Source organism: Heloderma suspectum, chromosome 2 (assembly GCF_057233095.1).
Source record: "Heloderma suspectum isolate Gila_16-S chromosome 2, 16-S_ref, whole genome shotgun sequence".
NCBI classification, from domain to species: domain Eukaryota; kingdom Metazoa; phylum Chordata; class Lepidosauria; order Squamata; family Helodermatidae; genus Heloderma; species Heloderma suspectum.
The window spans coordinates 367,206,071-367,227,110 of NC_139459.1; the positions used below are offsets into that span (position 1 = coordinate 367,206,071).

Here is a 21,040-nt window from a genome sequence, read left to right on the forward strand (position 1 = left end):
TCCTGCCCCCATGTCCCCCCTCTTGCCCCCCATGTCCCTCCCCCTCCCCTTCAGCCCAGGGACCCCCTTCACCCCAATGCACAAGGCGGAGGAGGGGTCTCACCTGGTCCCACACAGGAGACAGCGATGTCGAGGGAGGGGAAGGTGCATTTCCTGCGGAGGCCACGTCCTCTCCCTTCCTGCCCCGATTCTCTTCCTATCTAGGAATCTCCTCCTTCATCTCACTGAACCCTCAGGAGGCCGCGCAGCAAGATCCTTTTCTCTGCGTCTCTCCGAGCAGGACCAGGGAAACGTCTTGCATTTGCACCACATCGGCGTCTGGCTTCCCCTCCCCTCCCGCGCTGCTGTCAATGTTTTCCCTTTTCTGCTCTGGACGTTTTCGTTCCTTGCTGAGTGACTCTGACGAGCCAGTGCGAGTTTTATTTTTGGTTATGAAACGTGGTTCTCCCTGTTCTTGCCAGGAGCTTCAAGAAGTCAGCCCAGGATTCTGAAACTTTAACAGGGTGGGAGGAAGCCATAGGGCCCATCCTGGATGCGTCTGCTCACACGTTCCATGGGGCTTCCTCTCTGGAGCAGGGGGTTGGCCTCGACGGCCTTGTAGGCCCCTTCCAACCCTACTATTCTATGATGCTATGATCCTAGCAGCCTCCCGCACAGCTCACTCCTGTCACAGCTAGAGCCGCCTCAGAGCCAATGTGGTTGATGGCAGAGCCTGACTGACACTTCGTCACCTTTGGGCTAAAAGGCCCGATCCTAATTGGTGCTTGCAGTCACTGGTCTAATTACTAGCTTGAATTGCTGGCTCTTAGGGGAGTTTTTTTATACATAGTGAGCAAGATGTTTTGGAAAAGGACTTGTTAAGTAACAGGCCTTCCAACTAGAAAAGAGATAAAGATAAATCTTTAAGACGTGGGGTTGGTGAGATAGAGGATCTGAAGCTTAACCTTGACTAGGCTTTTGTTTGGGGGCTAGTGGGAGAGGGAGATCTGCTTAAATTGAACATTGCTTACACCTAAATTGTTATGCTTGTCTGAGAGGAAGCTTTAAAAAGAGCCTACTTGCATAAGGTGAGCATGCGCTGGGCATGCAGCAGAGACCGTGGGCCATATCAGGCCCATGAGAATGTAAACCCAATGGGGAAAAGACCCCAAACGAACAATTGAACTGTCATTGTGTGGCCATTGCAAGCATTTTCGAAGTGACAAAAAAGCTGCCCTTCCGTAGATGTAATGTTTACAATGGACTTCTTCAAACATTCTGCAAATGAGTACCACCAAGAATGCTCCTTGTTGGCTTCAATGTTCACATTAGAGTGAGTATTACGCTGGTAAAAACCAGCACCTTGAATTTGGCCCGGAAAACAATTGGTAACCAGTGCAACTCCTTCAGCACCGGAGTGATGTGATCACGCCAGCGGCTGTCTTTAATCAGGCGAGCTGCCGCGTTCTGCACCAGCTGCAGCTTCTGAACCATCTTCAAGGGTAACCCCACGTACAGCGCATTACAGTAATCTAGATGAGAGGAGACCAGGGCATGTACTACCGATGGGAGCAGATGGTCGAGAAGGTAGGGGCACAGCCGCTGTATCAGATGGAGTTGATACAATGCTGTCTGGCTCATGGCTGACACCTAAGCCTCCATGGACAGCTGGGAGTCTAAAATGACCCCCCAGGCTGCAGATCTGGTCTTTCAAGGGTAGCTGTACCCCATTCAACACCAGGTCAACATCCCCCAACCTCCTCTTGTCTCCCACCAAAAGTACCTCGGTCTTGTCAGGGTTCAGCTTCAGCTTATTCCTCCCCATCCAGCCACTTACCATCTCCAGACATTTGGACAGGGATTCTATGGCCAACCTTGGTGAAGATTTGAACGAGAGGTAGAGCTGCGTGTCATCCGCATATTGATGACACCGCACCCCAAACCTCCTGATGATAGCCCCCAGTGGCTTCACATAGATATTAAATAGCATCGGGGAGAGGATGGAACCCTGTGGCACTCCACGCATGAGTGGCCACGGGTCTGACACCTCCTCTCCCAGTGCTACCCTCTGGTACCTGCCAGAGAGGAAGGACTGGAACCACCGTAATATGATGTCACCAATGCCCATCCACTCCAGGCAATCCAGGAGGATACCGTAGTGAACGGCATCAAAAGCCGCTGAGAGGTCGAGGAGAACAAGGAAGGAGCATTCACCCCTATCCAAAGCCCTCCTCATATCATCCACCAAGGTGACCAAGGCCGTTTCTGTCCCATGCCCAGGCCTGAAGCCCAACTGAAATGGATCTAGATAATCGGCTTCTTCCAAGTGTGCCTTCAACGGCATCACCACCACCCACTCAATCACCTTGCCCAAAAATGGCAGATTCAAAATTGGGCGAAAGTTGTTCAGGACTTGGGGATCCAAGGAGGGCTTTTTTAGGAGCGGTCTTATCACTGCCTCCTTGACGCTGATGGCATCACTCCCTCCTCAAGGGAGGCATTCACCACCGCCCTGATCCCCTCACCCAGCCCCTCTCTGCAGCTCATAATGAGCCAAGATGGGCAGGGATCAAGTAAGCAGATGGTTGGCTTTACAGATGAAAGCACCTTGTCCACTTCATCAGAAGGAAGAAGCTGGAACCGATCCCACAAAACTGGTTTGCCACAGAACGCCTCTCGCTTGCTAACTGTATCCACAGCGCATGGAATAACACTCCTGATCTGATCATTTTTATCTGCAAAGTGCCTTGCCAAGGCCTCACAGGAGGCCTTAGAATGCTCCAGCGGTTCCGGAGCAACTGGACCAACCAGGCTCAGGAGCACTTGGAGCAGCCTCCTGGGACAGCACTCTGTGGACGCGATAGAGGCAGCATAATATTCCTTTTTTGCTGCCTTCACCGCCACGTGATAGGCTGAAGATACAGCTCTAGCCCATGTCCAATCATCTTTGGAGCGAGACTTCCGCCACTGATGCTCTAGCTGTCTCACCTCCTGTTTCAGGGCTCGTAACCGCGGATTGAACCATGGTGCAGTTCGAATCCTGTTCAGAGGGAGAAGATGTTTCAGATCCACCCGATCTAATGCCCCAGTGATTCCAGCCACCCACAAGGGCCTCGACCAAGTGGCCATTTGCGTGCTCCAGAGAATCCCCAAGCGTGTTCAGGAATCCATTCGGATCCATAAGACGCCTAGGGCGGACCATTTTAATGGGTCCTCCACCCCTGCAGAGGGGTTGTGGAACCGAGAAGTCCAACGTCACCAGATAGTGATCTGACCATGACAAGGAGGTGATGGATATACCCCCGACTTCCAGATCACTCCCCACTTCTCCAGAAACAAACACAAGGTCTAGCACATGACCGGCTACATGGATGGGCCCAGTTGGAATAGGGTGCAGCTCCCAGGAAGCCACCGTCTCCATGAAGTCCTGAGGTGCTCCCGTGAGGACAGCCTCTGAATGTACATTGAAGTCCCTCAACACCAATAAGTTAGGGGACTGCACACACACATCAGAGACCACCTCAAGCACCTCGGCCAGGGAGTCAGTCGTGCAGCTGGGTGGACGGTACACGAGCAGAATCCCCAGACTGCCCTTTGGGCCCAACCTCCAGTACATGCACTCAGCAACCTTGGTCTCCCGGAGAGGGGGTTTGGTGAAGACCAAGGACTCCTGGTAGATAACAGCCACTCCCCCTCCCCGATCCCCAGCCCTCCGCTGCTGTGCATACAAGAACCCAGCTGGGCACATGGCCGCCAGAGTTGGAGCAGCGGCCTCAGCCAGCCAGGTCTCCGTAATACATACCAGGTCTGCACCCTCATCCCAGATCATGTTATGGATGACAGATGTTTTCTGGGTAACAGACCTGGCATTGCAGAGCAGCAAACAAAGGCCAGAAGGTGGAGTCATGCCTCCCCCAGCCATCCTTTGGCTCTGGACAGGCCCAGAACAGGGGATAGATATTACTAATCTCTTCCTTATTCCCCTTACCCAGCATGGCCTGCCCCTTGTGCTCCGCCAGCGCCTGCCGCCCAGCCTCTGTATATTCCTGCCCCCAACACTCCCTCCACTGCCTCCGTCAGGTGGACACAGGCCCCCTCGCTTCCGCCTATCAGGCAGGCTACCCACCCCCAAAAACACAACAAAACCCCCACAAAAACAATTAAACAAAAATAAAAAATACATCTTTCTTTTGTTGTTTTTTGGAGTCTTGACTGCTACAACAAGAATGTCTTGTGTGTCTTCTGCGACTCCTGCACCAGGAACATGGGCAACAACTTTCCCTTTACTCTCAGAGCTGACTCTCACAGGACACTTTGGACAACAAGGGCAGAGGCAATTGTATTGCAGCCGTCTCTTTAGCTTTGCTGTTGCTCTGCACCTTTGTTGTAATTTCTTTGCTGTGGAGGCTTTGGACCTAATGCCTGGTCCTCTTTTCTTTGCTACAGGCCCCTTACTTGTCTTGGCCACAACCATTTCCCTTCCAGAAGTGGGCAAGGGATTAATTTCTGACTTCACTATCACTGTTTCTACAGCCTCTGGGTCAGAGTCACTGCGGCTGCTTAATGAGCTGTCAGCAGAGGATGCTTTCTCAAAAGGCTTTGCAAGGGCACCTATGACAGGAATATCTGTTTTTCTAGAACTCTGTTTGGATAGCACAGGGGAAGCAAACGTCACTCCAGTGAATGTAAACACAGTGAGATGGTACACTGGAACCTCATGAGAATAATAAGGTTTAAGCATACTGATAGGCACAACCTTATTTAATATAAGTGGTTAAATCACATTTATCCTTAACCACATAAGGTGCTTCCCATCCTGCTTCCAAATGTTATGCTTCCTTGGTTGGAAGACCATAGACGTGTTCTCTAATGCAGTTCTATAGCCATCTCTCCAAAATCATTTGAACTCATATTTGCCTTTTAATTTTCTAACTACCTTATCACTCGTTTGGCTGTACAAAACTTCATCATCCACTGCAAACACGGGGTAACTTATACAAGGTAGGAGAGCGACATCCGTGTTATGAGACTTCGATTCTCACGGAAGCAGTGCGCAAAGAGTTTGCCTCTTCCGTTGTGTGCATCAAGATCTGCGAATATGACAGACCACAAGCAATCCAGATTACTGAAGAGGTTGAATTCATTAATTGTTTCTAGGGCTGCTTTTGCTAACCCAACAGAACTTGAATGCAGTTCGGCAATGACGTTGTTGTATTTGTTTCCTCTTTCCCGCACACCAAAGCCTGGTACACTGTATGCTTTTCCCACACAAAATACAAGGTTCTGTATGAAGGATACTTCTTTAATAATATTAGGCCAATAGAGATTGGCAGCCAAATGTTCACACGTTCTACCAATGCCCATATGACCAGCTATGGGTACATCATGAGCTAATTTCAACAACTGCTTTGGCTGAGGAACAATCAATGCCGATATGACCAGCTACGGGTACATCATGAGCTAATTTCAACAACTGCTTTGGCTGAGGAACAATCAGCTGCTTTTCAGCCTCACAATTCTCCCCTCTGTTTTGTGGAAACCATTTCCTATATAACAAACCATTTCCCCCCAAAATTGTTCTTTTTGAGTATCACTAAAAGAGGATCCTTGCCACTGTGCCTGTGTTTTTAATATTTCTAAAGTCTGATCATGCTCAACAGCATTTCTAAATTCATTGTCAGCTTGAGTCGAAACATTTAGTACTGGCATGTCCACTGTCTCACTGCCTGCCATTTCACTTGGTTGCTAGGCAACAGCTTCACAGACAAGTCTGTCTCTGACACACTGTAACCAACCCCCTCTTTCTCTGTCCTTCACTCCTTTCTGAGACCTAGTCACAATGAATATTTGCCGCTCATGAGACATCTCTTTTCCCAAAATAAATGATTCACATTGTTCAGAGTTAGCCCCTACTTCAAACTTTCCCTCAGAATCTCTCCAGGCTACTCTGATTTTCGCCAAAGGTATTTGAACAGGTTCCCCTCCTATACCTTTAATTTTAATAGTTTTCTGAGGTAAAATATTCTGAGGATTAACGAGATCTGAATGTATTAAGGAAATTTCAGCACCAGTGTCAAGTACAACTATATATTCCATTTAGGGTCACTTTCTCCCTGAAGTGTCATTAAATTAATCTACTTGGTTCCACTTCAACATAACAAAGTGAAGCTTCAGGTTACCCAAGTTCTGTGTTCCTTTGAACATGCCTGAGGTAGATTTTTCTTTCTTCTCATCCAGCCTTGGACAATTAGGTTTAATATCACCAATAAAACCACAGTTATAATAAGCTTGGTCTGTGTTTCCAAATGTGTTTTACTTGTAATTTTCTCTCAGGTTTCTCGGGGATCTGTTGATTTTTCCCTTATCAATTTATCTCTTAAAACCTCCAGATTTATTTATATTTCTGTTCTAGTAATCTTTATTTGTTCTACCAGTAAGATTAAAGTGAAATTATCAGCTAATTCAGCAGCATCTTTGACAGTTTTTGGATTTCAATCCCGAACCAAAAGTTTTACATCTTGAGGTAACTGATATATCTTGAGGTAACTAAAACATTTTTAAAATGTTTTAACTCTTTTAACCATTGTTTTCTTTTATCATGTTGTTCATTGCTCCGAAATCTTCTGATGAGGAGCGGTATATAAATTATTGTAAATAAATACATAAATAAATGTTCGAATTGATCAAGGATCATAAGATGTCTCAGAACTTCTTTGGATTTAACATTAGCACTACTGATCAATTTCTCAAAGTAATCAGTAAGTTTATAACCAAATTCCACATAGTATCACTTACATGATATTACTGTAGTGTTCCTAAACCTCTTTCTGAAAGATTCTGGCCCATATCTAAACCTTTGATATACAGCAACCTTAAAGCCCACTACCGCATCCATGGGAAAACTATTAAATAACTCAGACAATTCTCCGTTAATCAAATTAGGAATACATGTCATATAATAATTTTGGAGCTATATTCCACATGTGAGCAGCTTTTTCAAATATGGTGAAAAACACTTGTGGATCCTCTCCAACCACACATGGGGCGAAATCCTTAGGGGAAAGTTTAGGAGGTCTGGCTTCTTCCTCAGTTTTCCTTTTATTCTCCCTCAACATGTTTTTCCCAATTTAAACCTTTCTAATTTAATCTGTCTCTTTCTGTCTTATTTTCTCCAGTTCAATCTCTCTGTCTCAGCTCTACCCCTTTGTGTCTTAATTTCCCCAGTTCAATCTCTCTCTCTCTCTCTCTCTTTCGGTTGCATCTCTGCCCTCAGTTTGTCTCTTTCAAATTCTAAGTACTGAGGTGACATTTCTATATGCACATGTCTTAAGAGGATTTTCCTCAGCCTCTCCAGCACCTCTGAGGTGATCTATTAACATTTAATTCATTTAAATTCACTAACTTCCCCTCATAAGGGGGATTCAAGCTCTTACATCTCTCTAAGAGTCCTTCCTTTTTCATGCTTAAAATCTCAATTTCCACCAGAGTTTTCCTCACCCAAACAATGTTGCTACTCGATTTTCTTGAGATAGGTTTAGGATTGATATAACACTAGTGTACTTTCCTGACACCTCCCAGCTACAGAAGTATTTGTCTCTTCGTATTTCAGTGGTTTATGATGAAATAAAGCCCCTTTATTTCAGATCTCACCACTCTGCTGCCACTTGTGATGTTCCTCCCTTGGGTTCTACCTTCTCCAGCCTTCACCAGATGAAACTGAGAAGAAACCCCCCTCAGGACGCCTGCCTCCACTGGGTCAGCTGTCCTCACTGACACACACAGCTTCAAGCCCCTTTTACTCTCTGGGTTAAAGAGACATCCAATATGCCTAATTAGTTCCTTCCACTCAATCCAGGAGAAGTAACAAGGAAATATGTTTTTCTAATGGTAGCACAAACAGACTAACCAGCACATGGGATTTTGTAATTAAAAATAAACAAATAAAAATGTATTTAATAAAAGAAGAATTATGTATTATTCTTAATCAATCTACAATTGGTCCTAACCTATCTAGCTACTCTACCCCTGCAAAATCCTATTTCCCCAACCCCCACTCACTAGACCTAGCTTCCTCAATCCCTAAGGCCCTATCTAACTTCTATCTGTCAGTTCATTCCTTTTATAACCTCAGAATCCTCACACACCCACACAAGCCCCTCCCACCTTTCACTCCTTCCCTAACACTCTGTTAACCCTATCTTACCTGGGTCACATTTAACAATGCAAATACATACATGAATACACCAGGCATATGGTACAAAGGTCAAGAAAGTCAATTTTACATTACTGGACACATTGTATGAACCCAAAGGCTGGTATGCCTTCATTAAAGGGTCCATTGCTCAAACAGACGCCCCTCCTATTCTAGAATAGATTACATCTTACTATCTGAGGAATGGTCCCCCAAATCCATTAAGGCTGAAATTAATAACCCTACAATTTTTTTTTTTTACCATGCCCACATCTCAAGCATGATTAAAATTGGCCAACTTCAACTGAAATCATACGGATGGAAACTAAACACACTCCTGCTAATGAGACAAGAAACAAGAGATAAATTTGCATTGGAATTAAACAAAATATTTTGAAGACAATGAATTACCAGAGACATCATGTAATGAAATCAGTGATGAGAGGCCACTGCATTAATGAACTGAATATAATTAGAGGGGGGAGTGATAACGAAAAAACAATTACTGCAAGAAATAAAAACATTGGAGTCTGGATCATTGGCCCCAAATGACATTCAGAGACCAGTTCAGCTTTATTAAAAACAAGAAAATTGCTGACCCTATAAAAAGGCTCCTCAATACCATTTATTATAGCACCAAAAACAAAACACCTTGCATAATCGCCTCACTTGACACTCCAAAAGCATTCAACAAATTGGAATGGCCCTCCCTACTTGAGGTCTGTGAAAGCATGGCAATGGGCACAAATTTTATACATTTCCTTAGAAGATTGTATGCCTCTAACTGCGTGATTCTCAAGATGAACAATTATGATTCACTGCCTTTAAACATTCAGTGGGGAACAAAGCAAGGCTATCCTCTCTCCCTTTTAATATATGCTATTGCTATGGAACCACTAGCAAATACATTTTGGCACAATCCTATTGTTTATGCCCTTGATGCTCATTAGGGGCTTACAAGCATCCAGTGCACAGTGGGCATTTTTGCTCGATGGGCTTTTCTGCCCGCTCTGCATTTTCGCTTGACAGGCTTTTTTGACTTGTCTAGCTGGGGTGCTTAAGACAGGGAGGCAAGGAAGTTGCAGAGTCCAACACAGGAAGTAAAAAAAAACCTGCACAAGACTTGTAATATTACTCTCTCCTATCATTAAATACTTAAGGATTCATATTCCAGACCAGTTGAAAAAACTTATTAAGCTGAATTACAAATCCCTTTTCAAGCAAGTAGGGGATGTATTCTGAAAATGGATAAAGCTTCACGTGTCCTGGCTAGGCAGAATTACATCCATGAAGATGTCAGCCTTGCCAAAGCTTAATTCCCTATTTCAGACCCTCCCAGTACATCTGTCAGAACATTAAATATACAGCAGAAACGACTTACATGACAACAAAAAGTCCAGACTTGACAACCAGGTCCCATGTCAACAAACCAAATTTAGGCAATTGATAAAAATAAGGTCCTGTATTGCCCTACGAAACGTCTGAACATTACCATTTTGCTAGGTGAAGCCTCCTGTGAGTTGATCCATGCCTGCTTGTTGAGATCAGTAGCTGTCATGCAGTAACATGTAGTGTTGTGTGACCTTATTAAGTCATATTACATAACTAAAGGAATAGGCATTAAGCATGGATTCTACTAGATTTCCTCTGCAACACAGAATCTGTCCGAAAACACTGGAGTGCTGACAGCATTCTAGCTTTAGAATGGTATGGAGCATGCACAGCATAACTTTGACAGCCGCGCTGCCACAGGCTTTGATTGGGCACGAAAATAGTGCTGACCCACTGCATAGAACCTCACCAAACCCACGAAAGGCACCCTTCCTCAATCGGCCAGAAAAAAATACATCAGTAGTTTTCACCAAAGTTTGACAAAAATATATGATCTGCCTCTTCAAAAATTGGAGTAAAAAGGATAAATGGGTCAATTGTAAGCACTTTTTAACTTGCTGTGACTGTTCTAATTTTTATCACACACTTTTTAAGTTTGGCACAATTATACAATTCATGAAGTACATCACTGATGAGGTTCACATTATTAGCGCAAGAGGTGTCATTTTCATAAGTAATAAAATTTTGAGGCTTATATAGCCAGAGCATTTTTTTCCTACTTGCCTTTACTAAAGGAGCAACCCCTATCCCCCTTTAATGATGGTCTTAGGTTTGCTAATTGTGCCTATTTATTCATATTGGTATGTTTTTCTTCTTAACCCACTTACAAAAATAAATGAAACAACTTTATTAAAGGAATATGAAATGCATGTAACTGAGAAAATCCATCCTGCCTCATTTTCTGGGAATATTAAAGGTCTGCACATACTATGTACTGATATAAGAGAAAAGATTGTTCATTGACGTTGCTTTGCTATATGAGCAACAGCACATTCATAGACTCCTTGGTTGGTAAACCTTTATACAGTGTATCTCCTCTGTGGGTCCTCTAATATGAAATATGGCTTGAATGTAAATGAATTTCATTCCATACTTCAAGCATTTATATGGTTTTTCCCATGTGAGTTTTTTTATGAGAAGTATGATCAAATATTTCTCCACATTCTAAGCAGTTTTACAGATTTTCTCATGTGATTTCTTTGATGAGAACTGAGAGTTCCCTTCTGACTGAAGCTCGTTCCACATGCCAAACATTTATATTGTTTCTCCCCTGTATGAAAACTTTGATGAAAAGTGGGAGTTATCTTATGACTGAAGGTATGTCCACACTTCAGACAATGATATGATTTCTCCCGTGTGAACTCTTTGATATGCAGTGAGAGTATGTATGTATGTATGTATTTCATTTCTATACCGCCCAATATCCGAAGCTTCTCACTGAAGTTTTCCCCACTTAAAACATTTATACAGTTACTCCCCTGTGTGAGTTCTTTGATGAGAAGTGAAATACTGCTTCAGACTGAAGCTCTTTTCACACTCCAGACATTTATATGGTTTCTCCCCTGTGTGAATTCTTTGATGAGAAGTGAGATATTTCTTCTGACTGAAGCTCTTTCCACACTCCAAACAATGATGTGGTTTCTCCCCTGTGTGAATTCTTTGATGGCAAGTGAGATGTTTCTTCTGACTGAAGCTCTTTCCACACTCCAGACAATGATATGGTTTCTCACCTGTGTGGGTTCTTTGATGACAAGTAAGAACTATCTTCTGACTGAAGCTCTTTCCACATTCCAAACAATGATATGATTTCTCCCCTGTATGAGTTCTTTGATGACAAGTAAGAGTTATTTTATGACGGAAGCTCTTTCCACACTCCAAACAATTATATGGTTTCTCCCCTGTGTGTGTTCTTTGATGACAAGTAAGAGTTATTTTATGACGAAAGCTCTTTCCACACTCCAAACAATTATATGGTTTCTCCCCTGTGTGAATTCTTTGATGTGCAGTGAGTGTACGCTTCTCACTGAAGCTCTTTTCACACTCCGGACATTTATATGGTTTCTCCCCTGTGTGAGTTCTTTGATGAGAAGTGAAATACTGCTTCAGGCTGAAGCTCTTTTCACACTTCGGACATTTATATGGTTTCTCTCCTGTGTGATTTCTTTGATGAGAAGTGAGATGTTTCTTCTGACTGAAGCTCTTTCCACACTCCAAACAATGATGTGGTTTCTCCCCTGTGTGAATTCTTTGATGACAAGTGAGATGTATCTTCTGACTGAAGCTCTTTCCACACTCCAAACAGTGATATGGTTTCTCCCCTGTGTGTGTTCTTTGATGAGAAGTGAGATGTTTCTTCTGACTGAAGCTCTTTCCACACTCCAAACAGTGATGTGGTTTCTCCCCTGTGTGGGTTCTTTGATGATAAGTAAGAATTATTTTCTGACTGTAGCATTTTCCACATTCCAGACAATGATATGGTTTCTCCCCTGTGTGAGTTCTTTGATGACAAGTGAGAATTATTTTACGACTGAAGCTCTTTCCACACTGTAAACAATGATATGGTTTCTCCCCTGTGTGAGATCTTTGATGGCAAGTGAGATTTATCTTCTTTCTAAAGCTTTTTCCACACTCCAGGCATTTATGTGGTTTCTTCAATGGGTGACTCTTGCAATGAGCTTTACTGTTTGATTCAGAATTGAAAGGTTTTCTACGCATATGGCACCTATTCTTTTTCTGTCTTTTATGTATTTCTTCGTGGATTGTGAGGTCATGGTAGCTACTGCCCTGAGAAGCAAAGGAATTATTCTTCCTATTCTGATTCGCTTCAGTTTTCCTTCTCTGCCATTTGCTATTTTTCAGTCTTTCTTTTTCCGGTGACATCCCAAATGGTTCTCTCTTATTCTCTACTTCCCACCTGTCATCTTCTGGAATAAAGAGAAGAAATTGATAAAAGCCTCAGTTAGCAATAGAACTTCAAATAACTGAGCACCCTCAAGAAATGATTGCGATAAAGGGAAGAACTGAAAATACTTTCGTAGGATGACGTTCTTCCCACATGTTTAACTGCCTCTGTTGACTGGCATTAACTGACTGTTGGTATGGTAAAATGCATCTGAATGGGACCATGGAGACGCAAGTTCAGCTTTCTGCTGAGAATTAAATGTACCATGTGTTTCTAGGCCAGTTATTCTCCCTCAGCCTAGTCATCCTCAGTTACTTTCTCAACTATGGACATGGACACTTTAACAAACCGTTGCCTGTGCCAAGGTGGGAAAAGTAATGGCAAACGTATCTTACCTAATAGCCCCAAAGGTCACGTACACAAGGTCAGATCTGGCATTAGCAAGCTGATCAACAGAAAACAGAAATCTAATCATACAGGCATATGTCAGCCCTGCAGTGATCTCCCCGAGATAAGTAAATTCCAGCTTAGATGCTTGACCAGGAATTCCTTAGCTTTTCAGGGAAGATGCAATCATGAATGGCTGCAGGCTTAGTTGCTCCTTCACTGAGCACCCATCCCAAATCACCCACGTTGACATTTGAGGTGGTTCTGGCAAGGACTTCTCCAGACCCTGTTGTTTTCAGCCTAGAGCAGTTCCACTCGTCGCCTACTCACTGTCGGAAGGATTCCTCCTGCTTTTCAGAGTGTGGCAAGACCCCGAGTTCTGTTGCACTCAGAGAGAGAGAAGCCAGCCTCTTTCCTATCCCTCCACCCCAGCTAAGGAGGATGTAATCTGGTTGCCTGGGTGTCGATGTACGAAGAGAGACTGCAATGTTGGAGGAAGATACTAAGAGAGAAATAGCTGGGTTTGGGTTTAGAGAACTAACTGCATTTTGGGTGCCTGCTGCCTTCCTAGAGACCTCCCTCCCTGGTTGATCAGTACAGCTGATCTGTCAGGTTCTGGGATTCTATGATGGGTCAGTTCTATACTTGTGTTTGTTGAGCTTGGAATGTTCCATGATGATTTGATGACCAGATGCCCATTATCGTTTTGATGATGTTGTAGTTTTCTAACATTTTGAACTGTATTAGCTCCTTTGTGGATTTTTGAGAAATGGAAAGGTAGGATTATAAATGTTTTAGTAAACAAAAATAAACAAGTCCTGGTAGACTGGAAGAGAGGATGTGGAGGTGCTGAAATATGCCATCGAACTTCGAAGTCCACATGGCCCCTGCAGGGGAGGCCTTCAACTATGCCTTGAAAATGGGCCTGTTCTGCACTGCCTTTCCCTAAACAGTGTTTTGCTGCTGCTGGATTTTGAGACTCTGAGCTGTGTTAATGTGTCTTCTGAAAATTTCTGTGGTATGTTTGAGGACTGTGCCTTTAAGCTGCTGACTTATAACAGTGTTTAATCATTTGTTTTAATATGATTTCATGCATGGGTTCCCAACGTGGTATTCACAACGCTTCCCACTCCCTGTACCCTTCAAAATGTTATTTTTATTACAAACTTGAAAAACATCCTTCCTGTTCCTGAACTTGCCACTGATCCACTGATGCACCCAACCTTCTTCCGCCTACATGACCTTTCCTCTTTGCTCTCAGTCTATCTCACTACTCCCAGCCTCTAGCCCTGCTATTTCTCTACCCCAACCTCTTTCCTCACTATTTCTCTCCCTTCCCCATCCCTGCCCTCTTTCTTTCTCTCCCTTCCTAGCCTTGCTCTTTCTCTCCCACTCAGCCCTTATCTTGCTCTTTCCACTCCCACCCTCTGGCATTGCTATTCCCCCCCCCCACACACACACACACATCTTTACCTTGCTGTTTCTCCCCCTCCTAGCCTCTAGCCTTGTTCTTTTTCTCCCCTCTATCCTTTTGCCTTCTATTTCCCCCTCCCTTCAAGCCTTTAGCCTTGCTATTTCTCTTCCCTAACACCTTCTTTGACTAGCCAGGCCCCCACAGCAGCCATTATGTGATTAGCCACATCCTCCATGGGAGCCATTTTGTGGTGGTTCCCACAGCAGTTTCTAAATTTCCTAAATGTGCTCATGGGTCCAAAAACGTTGGGGACCCCTGACTTAATGTATGTTATTTTCTTTTTGCATATCACATTCTGAGGGCTATGCCATAAAAGACCTCAATATACCCAAAATAGTAATATTATCCTCCTCATCATTACTTCATTTGGAACCCGATATTATCCTCATTATCAGGAAAACAGGGTGCCTTACCAAGAGAGGCCACGATCCCACGGTTCTCCTCCATGATTTGCCAGTGCAGGGCTCTCTGGTCAGAATCCAGCAGTGCCCACTCCTCCTCCGTGAAGCACACAGCAACCTCCTCAAAAGTCACCAGAGCCTGGAGGAAAAAAAGAAAGAAAATGTTTCCTATTCAAGGATAGCATTAAGTGAGGTTGCTGGGCATTATACTGCAGGACTGAAATGTGTTTGCTGTGAAAACTGGTTGCTGGATGAACAACAGTAGGAAATGGCTGTGGCCCTCCTGTCCTGCTTGTGGGCTTCCCAGGGGGCATCTGGTCAGCCACTGAGAGAAACAGGATGCTGGACTAGACAGGCGTTTGGTCTCATCCAGCATGGCTCTCTGTATGATCTTAGCTTTGCTAGAAGCAAACACAAGGAGAGAGATGTATTTTGGTGCTAGGAGGTGAGCAGGGGATGGAGGCACCCAGGCTGCTTTCTGCCTGTCTCCCCAAAGATACTTCTCCCTACCTGACCCGGTTCCACTCCATCACAAAGAAAAAGAGATGGCGGAGTACTCATTGCCGGTGTTGTTCCAGCCCCTGTGAGAGACAAAGGTGATGGGAAGCCAGTAGCACATGTTTGTCTCAGAGACTGAGATTTTAGTTTTATACTTCTGGGAAGTAAGTCCCCTGGAACACTATGACCTGGTTCAGATGATCGCGCTGGGGAAGGAACCATCATGGTACCTTCCCCCTGCACGACTGCAACTTGCATAATCTCCTGCGATGCAGCAGGGTTGGTGTGTCATGTAAACCCAGCGTGGGATGCAGCAGTCACTTTGTACCCATCCCGCAATCTCTACTGCACATTGTGGGTTTTAGGGTGGGGGTGGGGAAAGGAACAATGGTTCCTTCCCCCACTGTGATCATCCGAACCCGGCCAATGGGGCTGTTCAGACAACACTCTTCAGACAGTGGTTGAGTGTGGGTTGTTGTTGAACTGTGGGCTAGTGTGTTGTCTGGCCGTCCACAGGGTGGCTTGTTAACCAGGCAGCGTGGCTTATTTTCTCGAACAAGCCACCTTGAGAACCCATGTTTTCTTGTTGGGTTGTTCAGAGTGGTTAACAAGCCATGCTGCGTGGTTAACAAGCCACACTGCGGACGTTCAGAGAACATACTAACCCACAGTTCAACAAACAACCCAAAGTTCAACAACGATCCATACTAACCCCTGATAAAACAAGCCGCCCGGGTAACCCATTGTCTGTTCTAGGGTTTTTTTCCCCCACAATGGGTTGGTGTACCATCTGAACCTGGACACGTCAACCTGTAATGGGTAAAGGGCACCGGACAGTGAGCTGCTTGGCCAAGCCACTTCCACTGCCCCTTTCCCCTTGCCAGCGCCAGCCCCTCCAAAGTGTCCAAACAGCTACCGCCAAGCCCCTTGTCCCTGCTTGCCTGAGGCTTCAGCAAGCTTTTTTCCAGGTGCCTGACACACCACCCCTTTTTCCGCTCCCAAATGTGTTAACCACTTCTAGTTTTACAGCTGTCAAACTAGAAGCAGCCAATGCATTTTGGAGTGAAAACGGGGTGCTGCCAACTTAGGGAGGGGTGAGCTAGAAAGAGGGGATCCCCAAGGGTCAGGGCAAGGCTTTAAATCCTGGGAGTCATCCGGCAAAGGCATTTGGGAGTGAAAAAGGGGGTGGTTTTAGAAACCCTGAAAACTAGTTGCTGGGGACTCGGGCAAGTGGGGACTCGGGCAAGTGGGGACTCTTAGCGGGACAACCCCAAGGGTCCATGCAACGCCTTGAATGTGGAGATAACCCTGCTAGGGGGTGATCTACACCCTCTTTCCCCACCTGTCAACAGTCAAAGGCTGCCAAACCAGCCTCTTTACAGTATAACCTTGCCTGTTACCTTATGCGTTTGACAGTTCAACCATATAAGGGAGCAGCCAAGGCAAGCCCTAGCCACAGTTGTGGAAGTGCACAGCTGTGAATAACCAATTAATAAATACAAACATAAATAAAGGTAGCATTTGTGCACATTACATGGGGCTGGGAAAATGGGGGGAAAAAATCCAGTTTGTGCAGAAAATTGGGATTGTGTTCGGAACAGAGACAGAGGACTTCGCAGCAGACAAGATGGGTTCTTCTGCCAAGTACCCTGGGATGCCAGGCCGCCAGCTGAAGAACCGAGAAGGAAGGAAGCCGGAAACAAACCAAGCAGCGTGGGTTGTACGTAAAGCAACTCCAACGGCATAGCGTGTCGGCCATGACGGATTAGTGTGTCGCCTGAACTCATCCAGTAGGACTGACTTCCCAGTCAAATGCATAGAATTGTACAAAATGTCTTATCTTTAATTTGCATTTTGAGCATTCAGTTGGGTGAAAATACATGTTTCCCCATTTGGGCTCCTGGCCACAAATCAAACTGTTGGTTTCCATGTATAAATTCTCCAAGTGTTGAAAATTAAACACAGTTCTGAATGGTGGAAAAGACTGGAGACTAGAGTCTTCCCCACAAAAACAGAGGAAAACATAAAAGCAGCCTAAGGATCTGTTCTATGCTCCAGAGAGTGAGACCTTGTTGAAAAACAGCCACCCCTGTAATTAATCCTTACCCTGCAAGGCAACACATCCGCCACTCTCCTGCTGGATCCACCTTTGTGGGTGGCTCTGTCTGGTGTCTGAAGAAGCCCTCTCTGCTGCTGGCAAATCAGGCCCCACTTCTGCAAAGAGATTCTTTACCTGAAACAGCAATGGGGATCCAAGACAAGGAAAGAGGAGAGGGATTAGAAAAGGAAAAAGAGAGGCAAAAATGTTGGAGGTGAGGTATGGGACATCTCAGGTGATTTCAAGACTGGTTCGGGCAATTAGTAGAGAGTTCTGGGATACCCTCCCTCACATTCGTGACCCCTTGGATGAAATGCTCTCACATGCTGCTCTTCCTGCTCCTTGTCCTCTGCCTGGCTCAGGAGGAAGCCTTCTGCAAGGGCCACCGCCTGGGAACTGGTATCTGCTCCACATTCTCTCACCCAGCTCGCCATCTCCACGGGCAGGATGGTCAGGAACTGCTCCAGGATCACCAGGTCCAGGATTTGGTTTTTCGTGTGTCGTTCTGGTTTCAGCCACCGATGGGAAAGTTCATGGAGTTGGTTGCAAACCTCTCGGGGGCCCTCGGTAGCCCGGTAGCGGAACTGCCTGAAACGCTGGAGCTGCACATCTGAGCTGACCATATCCTCATCCAGGTGCTTCTGCACTGTTTCCCAAAATTCTCCACTTCTCCCGCTCTTAATGGCATCACATAACATTTCGCCCTGATTTTCTGAGGTAAGATGGAAGCTCCGTTGCTTATGATCATAGCCAGGATGTGCCTCACTGGAACAGAGTAAAAATTATTGCAGGACAGTGTCCTGCTTCAGAGGATACCAGAGCTGTGTGCCCCGAAGAAACTGGGATTTACTAGTTGTGCTTTGCTGAGGTTTGTAGTTTTCTTGTTCAGAATTTTTGACACCTCATTTTCATTCCCTTTTATTTCCTCCCTCCTTATTTATTTGTATATCTATCTATCTATCTATCTATCTATCATCAGCCTTCTCCTCCTTCTCAAAAGGACTCCTCTCCAGCTGTCCTTCACCGCAGACCTGAATCACAAGGTTGGCCCAAGATCTTTTGCTGCCCTTAGGAAAAACTTCCAGAAGCACCTCTCCCCTCCGCCCCCACCCCAGTAGTAAAGTGTCAACAGTAGACTGTTAAATGACTAAAAAAATGCTGTCCTTCCAGGGGCCCCCAAATCATCTGCCTCATGGGTGGGCCAGCCTTGGTGGGGACCCTCGCCTTCCTCCGCCCACCTTTGTTTGCTTTTGTCAGTCCGGCCAATCTTGCAGAGAACGAGGGGAGCATCTCAGCCACATGAAGAATTGCATCAAGGGACCCACATTTGCGGGGGCAGTGCCCAATTAATGAGGGGAGGATTTTAATCAACGTAGAGGAGTTTAAACAGCGAATCAGTCTGATAAATTGGCTCAGCGCTGCAGATCACTTCAAGCCTCCAGCCCCTCCATTTGCCAGATCAAAGGGGCCTCCTGGTCTGCTGAACAGAGGAAAGAGTGAAGCTCCCTGACATTGTTCGGGGGATCCGAAGTGGATCAGCTGCGCAGTTCGCCATGTGAGGAGAAATTTATTTATTTATTGCATTTATATCCCGCCTTTTTTCCTCTTGCAAGGAACCCAAGGCAGCTTACATTATCTTCCTCCTCCTCTCCGTTTTATCCCCCAACAACCCTGTGAGGTAGGCTGGGCTGAGAGTCTGTGACTGGCCCAAAGTCACCCAGTGAGCTTCCATGGCTGCTGGGGACTAGAACCCGGATCTCCCAGCTCCCAGTCCAGCACTTGAACCACTACACCATGCTGGGGGGAGGATCCAGCTCCACTCCGTAATGCACAATCAGATCCCCCTCTGACAGGCTGGGGGTTGAATTTGGGCATCTCCCCCACCCGGGTCTTCCCCTCCCCTCCTGCCTCTCCTGCCCCCCATGGCCCTCCCCTCCCCTCCCCTCCCCTCCCCTGCAGCCCAGGGACTCCCCTTCCCCCAATGCACAAGGTGTCTCACCTGAGGCCACCCAGGAAGCACCGAAGCAGCACCTGGACGAAGTGCCTCTTTCCTCTGGAGGAAGAAAGCGGAACAGGAAGGACCGTCGGGGGAAAAGTGCATTTCCTGTACGGACACGGCCCCTCCCTCCATCCCCAAATCCCCTTCCTCTCTAGGAATCTAGTTCATTCCCTTTAACCCTCAGGAAGCGAAGCAGCGGAATCTTTTCTCTGCATCTCTCCAAGCCGGACCGGGAAACATCTTGCATTGCACCACATCGGCTTTTGGCTTCTCCTCGGAGGTCTGCAATGCTCCGTTACTGCAGACTTTTAAGAAGGCCTTGAAATATGATTTTACCTGGCCTTCTCCAGATACGACTGCTGTTGTTGCTGGTTTTATTGTTGGCTTTTATTGTTGTTTTTATGTTTTTATCGCTTTTAATATCTTAACTGTTTTTATGTATTGCTGTAAGCCACCTTGGGAGGGCTTCTGCCCTGAAAGGCGGCCAAGAAATATTTTAAATAAATTAAATACATACTGCCCTTATACAAATCTATGGTGCAACCACACTTAGAATACTGTGTACAGTTTTGGTCACCACACCTAAAAAGATACTGTAGAGCTGGAAAAAGTGCAGGGAAAGACAATTAAAATGATCAGGGGGCTGGAGCATCTCCCCTATGAGGGAAGGTATATTGAACTTGGTTTCAGAAGAATGGCAGGCAGGCAGGTGTGAATTTACCCAGAATCATATGCAGTATTTAATGCAGTGTTTAATAGTAAAAGTACACTGATTTGCTAGAGCGCTGGCATTTTTCATGATTTTAGAGTTGGTTCTCATAGCTGTACTCACAAACAGTGAAGGCCACCCTTTTTGCTACTAACAGAAGCAAAAACAATGCACAGTAGTTGCTCCTCACACTGCGTACCTTCTAACTGATGAAGGATGCTTCTTTCTGCATTGTGAGAAACTTATTTTGCTGCCAAGAGTAAGGCCTTGGTAAAGAGGGGACGGGGGATGAATGTGTGCACTTTCTGATAGTTTTCTAACTTGGCGAAGCTTGCTCTATGAAATCCTGAGCAAATTGGCCTGTTACCTGTTCTCATCTGAGAGGGGGAAGGTGCACCACCTGCTCAGATAACCAGGGGTGAGGAACAGTGCCCTGTCACTCCCCTGGGAACCAGAGTGACTGAACGTGTAAGTTAAGGGACGTGTAAGCTTTCCTGTGCTTTCTCTGCATCCATTTTCCATCAATAAATCATTCTTTCACACAAGTGGACTTGACTCATATTGGTAACCTGTTTAGTGTGTGGGCCCTGCCAGGCCCCAGTTTAAGATAGAAGGTGACAACAGCTGGGATTGTTTAGCTTGGAAGAAGGGAGGGTAAGGGGAGACATGATAGAGGTGTACAAAATTATGCATAATGTGGAGAATGTGGATAGGGAGACATTTTTCTCCCTCTCTCATAATATTAGAACCCAATGAGGTCATCCCATGAAGCTGATTGGTGAGAGATCCAGGACAGATAAAAGAAGTACTTTCAAGACAGATAAAAGTACACAGCTCATAATTAAAATGATGGAATTCACTACTGCAAGATGTAGCGATGACTACCAATTTGGAAGGCCTTAAAAGGGGGTTAGACAAATTCCTGGAAGAGAAGGCTATAAATGAATACTAGTCCTGATGGCTACGTGCTACCTACAGTACCAGAGACAGTATGCCTATGTACACCAGTT

General features: G+C 45.4%; 2 protein-coding genes across 3 annotated transcripts in view; both read right to left on the minus strand.

The window, feature by feature from the left end:
- LOC146355917 (uncharacterized) overlaps positions 1-21,040 on the minus strand; it is a 62,899-nt gene that overhangs the window by 11,265 nt on the left and 30,594 nt on the right. Inside the window, exons 7-8 of one of the 2 annotated variants that reach the window (XM_084830827.1) lie at positions 11,083-11,952; positions 9,431-9,435 (exon numbers count right to left, since the gene is read on the minus strand). In XM_084830827.1, the coding sequence (XP_084686953.1) occupies positions 9,431-9,435; positions 11,083-11,952 (875 nt within the window). Of the gene's footprint in view, positions 1-103; positions 187-9,430; positions 9,436-11,082; positions 11,953-21,040 lie in introns of those variants that run through there. The other variant, XM_084830825.1, reaches the window with a different exon arrangement.
- Positions 12,305-19,371, minus strand: LOC146355918 (zinc finger and SCAN domain-containing protein 23-like). The gene is made up of 5 exons (XM_084831129.1): positions 19,322-19,371; positions 17,646-18,087; positions 17,331-17,457; positions 14,739-14,865; positions 12,305-12,486 (listed from the first exon to the last, which is right to left on the minus strand). Exons 2-4 carry the CDS (start codon positions 18,018-18,020, stop codon positions 14,849-14,851), a joined length of 519 nt encoding a protein of 172 aa, XP_084687255.1. The 5' UTR covers positions 18,021-18,087; positions 19,322-19,371; the 3' UTR covers positions 12,305-12,486; positions 14,739-14,848.